Source organism: Monodon monoceros, unplaced genomic scaffold, assembly GCF_005190385.1.
Source record: "Monodon monoceros isolate NGI ecotype Baffin Bay Population unplaced genomic scaffold, NGI_Narwhal_1 Super_Scaffold_22, whole genome shotgun sequence".
In the NCBI taxonomy this organism is placed as follows: Eukaryota; Metazoa; Chordata; class Mammalia; order Artiodactyla; family Monodontidae; genus Monodon; species Monodon monoceros.
Window position 1 is genome coordinate 49616805 of NW_021703779.1, and position 11203 is coordinate 49628007.

The 11203-nt window shown below is 41.8% G+C and overlaps 1 protein-coding gene across 1 annotated transcript; it reads left to right on the forward strand.

Moving 5' to 3' along the window:
- Positions 1-304: 304 nt before the first annotated feature.
- VSIG4 (V-set and immunoglobulin domain containing 4) lies at positions 305-8291 on the forward strand. The gene is made up of 4 exons (XM_029240182.1): positions 305-503; positions 6220-6576; positions 7343-7624; positions 8260-8291. Exons 1-4 carry the CDS (start codon positions 449-451, stop codon positions 8289-8291), a joined length of 726 nt encoding a protein of 241 aa, XP_029096015.1. The 5' UTR covers positions 305-448.
- The last annotated feature ends 2912 nt before the right edge of the window (positions 8292-11203 follow it).

Below are 11203 nucleotides of genomic sequence, written 5' to 3' on the forward strand. Positions count from 1 at the left end.
GAATATTGCATAGGCCAGCAAAGTTGATCTTTTCTACTTGGGCCCACCAGAAAGGAAAACACTCCCATACTGAAGGGAGCAGACTCATCCCAAAACTCATTCCTCAACCTCATCTTGTTGAGGAAACACAAGTAAACACAGCTTGAGAGATCAAAGACCAGAAGCCCCTATTGGCTCCAGGGAAAGTCAAGTCAATAGTCTAGCAGGGGGAGGAATTGCTTCACTCACACTTAAACCTCCAACCCCAGGCAGGGGAGGGAAGGGTGTGCTCATGTGACTTGTGCTGAAATAGGGAAGGAAGGGGAATTTGAGATGGGACTGGGAGTCCGAGCGAGAGATATAGGGAAGAAAAGGAAGTGAGCAGGCACAGACACTGGCAGCCATCAGGAGTTCAAGTCTTTTTGACAGCAGGAGGCTGGAAGAAAGGACAGAAGTGGTTCTGGCTGTGATGGAGCTCTTACTGGGCCTACTGCTCCTGCGCCACCTACTGGTGCTCACCTATGGTAAGGTAGCAAAAGGGGGCCTGGCTGCTACTGCTGGCACAGGCAAAAAGCTGGGGGTTGGGGAGAGGCGGGATTGAACGCCTACTGAGGAAAGCCTACTCCTGCTGACTAGGTGAGTGTTCTCAGCCAATGCTCCCGGCTTTCTCAGCTTTTGGCAGAAGGAAGGGAGGAGGTTGAAGTCTATTGAAGAAGCTAGGAGATAATTTTGGGTAGAAATTGGAAAGGATCCTCTCTCGGAAAACATTCACATGATTTTCTAGTACCTGTCATATCTCAGGGGCATTAAAAATGTGCCCAATGCCACCCAAATCCCTCCTCAATCTGTTGCCCTTCATCTGAAATTCTACCACTATACCTTTACCCCTATGCTACCAGGTTTTGATCCTTGTTAAGGTATACAACCCCCAAAAGAAGTAATGTTGTCAGGAGCTAGATGGGACCTTAGAAGTAACTTAGATCCACATTTCACTGTTATGAACAGGTGTTCAGGATATTTGTTCACATTCTTGCAGTGACTGAGAATTCACTACTTGTCCAGACCATCTAAAAAGGCAGCTTCAACTGTTAGAAAGTTCTTCCTTGTGTTGAACTAAATCAAATTCCCTGTGGCTTCCATCCAAACACCCCAGCCCTGTTTCTTGGAGACACAGATAATATATCTTCTCCCTCTATGCTGTGACAGCTCTTTAGAGTCCTGAGGACAGAAACCATGTCCCTTTGATTCATCTCTTCTCCAAGCTAAACAGCCTTAGCTCCTTCAACTGTTCTTCACAGAACTTGGTTTCTTACCACTTCCTGGGTTATCTCACTTCCCTGTGGACATAGCCCAGTTTGTCTGGGCTATTTGTGGGGGCTTAATGCTGGACACATACCCCAAAAGAGGATTGACTATTCCATAGTAGCATTATTTTGTGGGGTCTTACTCCATCCTCATTTATACCCCTGAAAATTGAAATAGCCTTTTTAGGAAACTGAGCCTGATAATAGCTAAGTGAAATCCAGGATAGGGTAAAAGATTCTTTGATGCACCCCTGTTTATTCCATATCCTTAGAGGGAGAGACTAGATGAGTGTTAACTTGGTGCCCTTTGTGTGGTTAGAAAGAATCCAGCTTTCCATAACTGACTCAGATTAAACCACCTTGTCCTGGGGCTCTGTGACCCATTAAATTCTAGAACCTCAAAGTTAGAAAAGGAATACTGAGTTAAGTCACCCAAGAAGGAAAATAATTTGCTCCAGGGCACAGAGCATTAGCAGCAGAGTTAATGTTCCTAAAAATTACCATTCTTTCTACAACTACAATATTTTCACTATCTAACATGTTTTAGAGTGCACCACTCTACCTTCTCCAAATCTGTTGATTTCAGCTGGGAATTAAAGAGGCAGGACTGGAGCTCAGAGGAACATTTTGTAAATGTTAAATTTAAATCACATGTGTATGTGTGTGAGTGCATGTTCCCTCCACAGCCTGTGAGGGTCCTTTAGACCTGGAAGCAGGTCTTCCATTTGCATGGAGGGTCTTACACCACAGACCTGAGACTGTGGACAAACTCAACAGCCAATAACACTTTCTGTCGCCCTTCATCTCAGTATCCCCAACCCATCTATATAGTTAGATCAGCTTGGCTGGCCTTAGAAGATCCTGTCAGCTGGACAAATCTGTAGGACTGTGGCTTAACTTCTAAAAAGCCTCTAGATCTAAGACATATGTTGAAATAATCACAATAAAAATAAGTCCTAATATTTGCATTTTATAAAAACTATAAACATTTTATAAATACCTATTATCTTAGCTAATCCTTTTTTGAGGAAGCATCCCAAGAGGGGGAGAGAGGCCAAACACAGAGGTGCAGGGTCATTGGAAGATCTCACCATCTTTGTTTGATGATGGGAGAAGGAAAATTCAAGATGGGACCCATAATGGATCTCATAAAAGGGGCCACATACCCCAAACTAGGCCTTTTCTTGATTTAGTATCATCACACAGACCACAGAACTTTGATTTTCAAAGTCCAGGTCCCAGGACCAGAGTGGGCCTCAGTAATATGCGTTCTTTCTCAAGCCAAAACTTTTTTCAACAAAGCCCTTTGAGTACATGCTCAGCCCTTTTCTTTCTTCTGAGGGGATGCAATATTTGCAGGAAATTCAATCCTTCCATGAGGGAGGAGAGCTAAGCTCTGAAGTTCTGGGAAAGGTTTCTCAGGAAGCAGCTGGCAGATGGGGGAATTATTTTTCAGGCAGTCAGGAGGATATTATCTAGCCCTAGGATAACACCCATTAAACCATGTCAAATAGGCCCAGATAAGGGGTTGCTGGTTTCTGTTGTGGCTGGTGGATTAATCAGTTAAAAAAGTAAAAAGGCAGTGTTGGAGCTGAAAGACTTCATTCTAGGCCTCCAGGCCAAGCTCTGCTCCTGCTCTCTGTGTGACTTTGAGTAAGCATCTTTCTCTCTCTGGGCCTCAGCTTGTCCACATGTACCATGAGGGAGTGTGACTAAGTGGTTTCTAAAAGCCCTTTGAGCTATGCCATACTGGAAGTCTCCAAATTCTCTCCTGCCTGATACTTCAAACCCTGTTGTACCAAGTACCTCACCATTTGGTGGTCTGCATAGATCCATAATGGGCAGAGCATCCCCCTAATAGTTGGGACTTTCCTGAAATAGATTTTCCTCTACCCAATCTTCCAGGAAAGTCAGGAGTATTGTTGAATTTGGCCAACATTTCACATTGGCTGCCAAGCCAGTCCTGTTGCTAAAGTGTCCTCTCTGGTTTCCTTATAACCCAGGGATGACCTATTACCTACCCATAATTTGGTAGGTCCCAGCAAAATGGAAAGGCAAACTCCTTACTTTCTCATGTATTAACTTCTCCTTCAGGTCATTATTAAAGCAGACAATGATCCAATCTAATGAATCTGTCCACCCTGGGTAAGACGTATTGAAGATTTCTAGGATAAGAAGAATCAATACAAATATGTGAAGTTTCTTTTGAGGCATGGGACAGGACTAGCATTTATCCCACACCTACTGAATGTCAGCCACTATGCTAGGTGCTTTCACACTTATGAGCTCATTTTATCATCATAATAACACTCCATGGAAGGTTTACTATTACCTCTATTTTGCTGATAATGACCTAAAACTCATTCAGGCTTAGCAATTTACCCAAGGTCACACAGAGAGATATATGGTAAGGCAGACCTTAAACTTAGATTGGTGTTACTCTTCTTACTACATCATGCAGTCCTTCACTGTCCTCCTGATCTCACTAGGTGCAGTGCTCCTACTCAGTGTTTCTCTAGGCTCTTTGTGCACCAGAGGAAGAGTTGGAAGGTAAAAACCTATGCTACTGAAGTTACCTTCATTTTGGAGGTCAGGGTACATGAGGAATGGTACATTGTCCTCTTTCTTGTGATACCCTGTGCCTACCATACACTGTCTCTTCATGCTACTGATGAAACAGGAAGAATAAGAGGAGAGAAGAGCAAGAAGAAAAAGGAGGAGTAACAGGAGCAAGATGGAATAATGGGTGAAAGGAATAAAGGAGAAGGGAAGAAAAAGAGTAAAAGGGGGAAAATATGCCATTCTTGGATGTCTTGTTACTAACTATGCCCCACTCTCCTATTCTGGGATGGAGAAGTGAAGCCTGACCCACTTCTAGAAGTGAGACTGGGAAATTGGGACTGACTGCCCATATTTTTGACAGACCAGAGTGAGCTATGTGAGAATCTCCAGCAAGTTTCCAGAGAGAGTAATGCAAGACAGGTCTTGCAGCCCCGCTATGTCAAAGGGAAAACATATATATTCACAGACAGGCATTTTTGGCTGCTCCAGCTGTCCTCACAGCAAAATGCTGTTTTGTTGCCCTAGAAGGAAAGGAAGCATGAGAATACTTTTCAGAGTTGGAGAAGGATATTTGGGAGGGCTGGAGTAAGATTAAGCTGAAAGGGTCAAATAGTTTTCAAGGGGCTTAAGGCTGGTATGCTTGTGCTTACAGGTGAGCAAAAATATATATGGGCATGTGTGCTCATGATGATGATAAGCTGTATCTGCATGCATATGGAGGCAGGAACTGTCAATAGCACAGTGGAACCCACTACCTGGTGAAAGCTCACCACCAGCTGGAACATGTAATTATTTAATTTATGCTTTCATTAAGTCTATTAGCACTGAACCATCTAAGATTGGAAGAGACCTTAAAGAATAATGCTGTTCAAGACCTAAACAAAGCTCAGAACTTGCCCTAGACAGCTTAGTCCATCATGGACAGCTCTGATTAATTACAAAATCCATTTTTAGGGAAAACCAAAATCTGCCTGTATTGTGCTCCCATTTGTGGATCTGAGTTTTTCTCTCTGCCCAGTTTGAAACTCTCCAGAGAGAATGTGGTGGACCTAGCAACATGGACCCATGTTTATTATTGTTTATTCAAGGCTTTTATCTTGGCCAAAATATGCTGGTTATGTACTAGAGTCCCAGGTGAAGTCACAGGCCAAAGGCTAAACTTTAGTAACCCCATTGATAGAAGCCCTGGTACTTGGCAATACATTATGGGAGCTAGCCCCCACCCCAACTTCCATCTGCTTGACTGAAGCCTGGGAATACTAGGCTATATAAAAAGTTTTTATTCAGCAATAGCTTGCACTTTGAAACAACCTCTCCTGAGAGAGATATAAAGACATATCTAAATACAATCTCTCACTCCTGACCCCAGTTAAATAAAACACAAAATCCTCAAGATATTAGCTTATGGATGGAAATTGCTGATGGAAGGTGGTGGCTCTCTCAACACCCACAAATTTCCCCCTTTAGTTTCCTTTCCCAGCAAGCCAAGAATTAATCACCCTTTGGTCCTACCATCATTCCTACCACAGCCAGGTCTAGGATTATACTCAGAACTTTTTCCCCTCCAGACCTTTTCATCTCCATTCCTCCTCAGGATGAAATTTTCCAATGTACCTCTGCTGAGAACTCAGAGAAACCAATAGGGAAATAAACAAAGAAAGGATAGAAATCAGAAGAAAAAAGTCAAGCTTACAAATTACAGGTTTAACACTTAACAATAACTAAAGATTTTGTTAAACAGGAATGCATCTCACACAAGTTTCCACCCTCAAAATTGTCCTTTGTCTGCCTCTTTCCTCCCTTCCAGAAAAGAGCTTTAGTCTAAGGACCCAATCTGAGCCTTTCTGAAGGAGCAATGGGGAATTAGTGGGGCAGATAGCCCTTTCTTTCTGAGCCTTGAAGCCACCACATTTCTCCAGGTACATAATTACATACAGTAAAATAGCCCAGACCCAACTGCTCAGCATTTGCTTCCACACTTCTTTTGCAAAATGTTGAAAGACGTATCTTTCATGGATTTACAGAACGTTAGAGTTTGTAGAATCGTTAGAGATCATTCCATTCAGATTCTCTACATTATATACAAAGAAAATGGGTCCTCCATGGTGAAAGGTGACTTACCCAGGGTCACCTCACAGCAAGGCAGTGACAGGGAAAGGACTTGAAACTCACAAGAGCTAAACAACCTTAAGGGCTTTCCTTCTAAGGACTGGTTCTGATTGATGGGAGGGCTGGCAGAGAACAAAAGGGCATGGGAAATCTGAAACTATGAGTTAAGGCTGCGTTTCTCAAAAGCCTCTCTGCCATTGCCATCTTAGCCCCCAGGTGGGTGTGCCATCTGTGTCTGCTTCCTTCTTCTGTTCCCCCTCTTCAGGCCAACCCATCCTGAAAGTGCCTGAGAGTGTGACAGGGCCTTGGAAAGGGGATGTAAATATTCCCTGCACCTATGGTCCTCTGCAAGGCTATACACAAGTCTTGGTAAAGTGGCTGGTACAACGTGGCTCAGACCCAGTCACCATCTTTTTACGTGACTCTTCTGGAGACCATATCCAGCAAGCAAAGTACCGGGGCCGCCTGCATGTAAACCACAAGGTTCCAGGAGATGTGTCCCTCCAACTGAATACCCTGGAGATGGATGACCGGAGCCACTACACATGTGAAGTCACTTGGCAGACCCCTAATGGCAACCAAGTCGTGAGAGATAAGATCATTGAACTCCGTGTCCAGAAACGTGAGTCACTGTGGGTGTTAGGAAAGTACTGGTAAGCAAAAACCTGATAGAGGACTGTAATCCTAGAAAACACTGAGAAACCCAGAGACCTCTGTTTACATTTACATAGTGTCTCTTCAGTTATATGTGCTAATCAGAGGAAGTGGACAGGCAGAGCATCCTCAGTGATATCACTCTCGTGGCAGAATTTAATAAATGTTGGGAAGGCTTTCTGGCCTTCAAATCTCTACCCCTTCAAGTGTTCCAGAAATTCCTGCATCGATAGCCTGATTGCTTCCTTGGACTCTGAGCCTTAAAATCCATAAAAATGAGTATATCTGATCACGATATTGGAGAGTGGATAGATGCTGGCAGAGAAACTCTGGGAAAAGGGATGCATGGATTAGTCAAGATAAACTTAACTGGCTTGACAATTTTACAGAGTTCTGACCCCTGGTAATCCCAAACTGCATATAATCCAAAAACTCTACTTGAGCAAAACAACAACAACAAAGCCTGTTTGTTGTTGTTGTTGTTGTTTTTAGTCAGTTGATTGTTTTAACTCCAGATAACCCAAATCCCCAGATAATACAAAATGGTACCTAATCTTCCAAAAGTTATTTTTATTTAAGTTGTCCTATTCCCTTTTTCCTCCCCATGTCAGGAGTCCCTTTTAGTTCCCTTTGCAGATATATTCATACCCCTAGACTCAGCAGGGATGACTCAGCCTTGTGTTCCCATACCCTTGTAACTTCTCAGAGCCTCCTCTCTTGTCTTCCCTTTGTAGTTTCTGTTTCCAAACCCACAGTGACGACTGGCAGTGGCTATGGCTTCATGGTACCCCAGGGAATGAGGATTAGCCTTCAATGCCAGGCTCGGGGTTCTCCTCCCATCAGTTATGTTTGGTACAAGGAACAGATTAACAACCAAGAACCCATCAAAGTAGGAGTCTTGAGTACCTTACTCTTCAAGCCTGCAGTGGTGACAGACTCAGGCTCCTATTTCTGTACTGCCAAGGGCCGGTTAGGCTCTGAGCAGCACAGTGACACTGTGAAGTTTGTGGTCAAAGGTGAGCAATTCTCTTTCCTGGTGAGCATTTCAATGGACTACCTTGTTCCAGAGATACGTCAGTATACGCCTTTATTCCAGAGAAGAGAGGTTGGGGCAGGGTGGGAAGGGAGTCCTGGGTTGTTCAATCACAAAGAAAAAATTCTGGACTGGGGACAATAGGGGTGGAGACAATGCCTGTCATGTTGTAGGTTAAGTAGATGAAAATGGTAAAGGGAAAAGTGACATTTACTAGGTACATTTATTTGCCAGATACAATGCACAAGAAGTCGGCACATGTTTTCTCATTGAATCCCACAAATATCTCATGAGATACCCTTATTTTACAGAAGAGGAAACTAAAAGTCAGGAAGAGAAACCTACTTGTCCAGGGGCTCAGAGCTTGGAAGTTCAAGGCGGTATTTGTACTCAGATTTCATGCTCTTTCCACTATGTCTGATTGCCTCTCATGGTGGAATCTATACCAGCTCCTGGGCACCCTTTGGGATACTTTTTGTTTGTTTGTTTTTGTTGTGCTTTGTTTGGTGTGTTTTTTGTTGTTATTTTGTTGGTTGATTATGTTTGGTTTTGCTTTATGAAATAAAGCCCAGATCTCTGCATAGTTTCTTTAAATCCCCCCCCTCTTTTTTCCTAAAGCCAAATGCAAGTTCTGGTTGAAGTCTCGATGAAGATTGACTATGCTTAATTAAGGTCAGATTATTTATTAAAGAATTATTTGGGAATACTACAAACTGTTTACATAAAGATTGTAGGCTGGGATTTAAGTGATCAGCTCAGCAGTGATATGTCCAAATGAGTCTTGTTACCTTTCAAGAAATCTCTTTGGAAGGAAAGATACTTATTTCAATAAGGTTTCTATTTCCCAAAACATGTTGAGTACTAACTGCCTTTAGGAGATTATCCTCAGAGCCACCTGAAAATTATTATCCTCTGAGGCCAACTCTGTATAACAAAAGTGAACAAACTGTCTCCTTCCACTTGGGTTAGGAGACCGATGTTGGTTTGAGACTCCTGTTTTGCCTGCAAGGATTTGTTTCCCAAAATTGAATTGTAATGAGGATGTGTGCTGTAGGATTTGGTCTGTTAGTTTAGGTGGGAATAAGGGCAGTCTCATTCTGACAGAATTATATGGACACTGGCCCAGTTCTCTGAGAGTCGATAATCTGGTCAAGCAGAGAGAGCAAGACATGGCCAGAAAGTCCAAGAATGTGTACTTCATAAAGGGACAAGTTGAACATTCTCACCTTTCTGAGTTTGTTTCTAGTCCATCTGGGGAGGATCTTGCTCACAACCAATCAGCCTGTCTTTCCTTATCTAGTCCATGTTCACAGGTCACAGAGTTGTTAGGCAGTGCTCACAATTGAGCTCTCTGACAGATAAGGAAATTGAGGCTCAGAGAAGTTACACCCTTCCCTGTTCTCTAAGCCAAGCTACTATCTCTTGGCTTCCTCTACCTGCCTCTTTTGCACCTCAATCTGGTCCCATGAGTCTGGTCACTTGTTTCATCTCTGTCCTACATAGCTCTCAGCTCCTCATCCATCCCCTCACCCTCTGTGATGTTCCTTAATTCTGGAAAAAGCACAGAGGTGCATTGGTGCCACTTTAGTTTCATGCTCTGTGACATCAACTGCCTGTCCCCATGCTGTATGCCAATCAATTTGCTCATCTATGTTCCATTCCTTATAACAGCTATTCAGAATACTTTCTGCCTTATCTCATGTCCCCAGCCCTGCTCCCAGAAGATGAGGTCACCTTCTCCTTCTTTGAGAAGACCCAGACCCCTGCCCTCAGATGTGAATTCTATCAACCATCCTCTCTACTTTGACATTTCCCTGCCCATTCTCTCTTGGCTCAGAGTAAGATGTGTCTTTCTTCTCTCCACAGTAAACCTTCTACCTCAGCTCTTTACCTCAACTACTCCAACTCCCTGCTTCACCCATTATCCTCTACATAAGCCTAAAACGTATGTATGTACGTGTGTGTATGTATGTATGTATAATATATGTATAATGTAAGCCTAATATACATATATATGTAAATAACATACATATATATGTTATTTTAAAAAACGTTTTCCGGCTTCCCTGGTGGCACAGTGGTTGAGAGTCTTCCTGACGATGCAGGGGACACGGGTTCGGGCCCCGGTCCAGGAAGATCCCACATGCTGCGGAGCGGCTGGGCCCGTGAGCCATGGCTGCTGAGCCTGCACTTCCGGAGCCTGTGCTCCGCAATGGGAGAGGCCACAACAGTGAGAGGCCCGCGTTCTGCAAAAAAATTAAAAATAAAAAAAGAATAAAAAATAAACGTTTTCTTCATCTGCCACACCACCTCTCTCCTATGGCCACTACCAACCTATTAAAAAAGGTAGTTTTCACTGGCTATCTCTCCCTATTTAGCACAACATAACTTTGTAAACTGGAGTCATCACTTCCAAATCTCCAAAACCCAAGATATCTTTATTCACATCTTTGCTCCTTTGTCATAAATTAATTGTCCATATAAGTGTGAGTTTATTTATGGGCTCTCAATTTTGTTCCATTGATCTGTGTGTCTGTCTTTGTGCCAGCAACATACTCTTTTGATTACTACAGCTTTGTAGTATAGTTTGAAATCAGGGATTGTGATGCCTCCAGCTTTGTTCTTCCTCAAGATTGTTTTAGGTTATTCTGCATTTTTTGTGGTTCCACACAAATTTTAGAATTATTTGTTTTAGTTCTGGGAAATATGCCATTGGAATTGGGACAAGGATTGCATCAAATCTGTAGATTGTTTTGGATAGTATAGACATTTTAACAATACTACTTCTTCCAATCAATAAAAATGGGATATCTCTCCAATTATTTATGTCTTCAATTTCTTTCATCAGTGTCTTACAGTTTTCAGTGTACAGGTCTTTCACCATTTTGGTTAAATTTATTCCTAAGTATTTTACATTTTTGATACAACTATAAATTGGATTATTTTCTTCATTTATCTTTCTGATAGTTCATTATTAGTATGTAGAAATGCCACAAATTTCTGTATATTGATTTTGTGTCCTGTTATTTTACTGAATTCATTTATTAGTTTTAAAAGACTTTTGGTGGTCTTTAGGTTTGTCTTTATATAGTACCACGTCTATCTTCAAATAGTGAAAATTTTACTTCTTCCATTCCAATTTGGGAAGCTTTTATCCTAAAATTATTTTCTTAAATTTAATTTTGGATTGTTCATTGCTAGTGTACAGAAATACAACAGATATTTGTATATTGAACTTATATCCTGCAATCTTGCTAAACTCATTTATTAGCTCTAATCATTGTTTTGCGGATTCATTTCTTTTATATAAAACATTGAAAACCAGACCCCTAGATAACCACTTTGGTTTCTTGTTTATAGGAGGCATAATTTCTTTACATATATATATATATATATATATATATATATATATATATACACACACACTTATTTATTTATTTATATATATTACATCTTTCTTGGAGTATAATTGCTTTACAATGGTGTGTTGGTTTCTGTTTTATAACAAAGTGAATCAGTTATACATATACATACGTTCCCATATCTCTTGCATCTCCCTCCC

Excerpts from the sequence above, each read along its gene's own strand:
- VSIG4 (XM_029240182.1), top strand. The coding sequence starts at position 449 with ATGGAGCTCTTACTGGGCCTACTGCTCCTGCGCCACCTACTGGTGCTC. Across the intron at positions 504-6,219 it reads CCTACTGGTGCTCACCTATG|GCCAACCCATCCTGAAAGTG; the intron begins GTAAGGTAGCAA and ends CCCCCTCTTCAG. Across the intron at positions 7,625-8,259 it reads TGTGAAGTTTGTGGTCAAAG|CCAAATGCAAGTTCTGGTTG; the intron begins GTGAGCAATTCT and ends TTTTTCCTAAAG.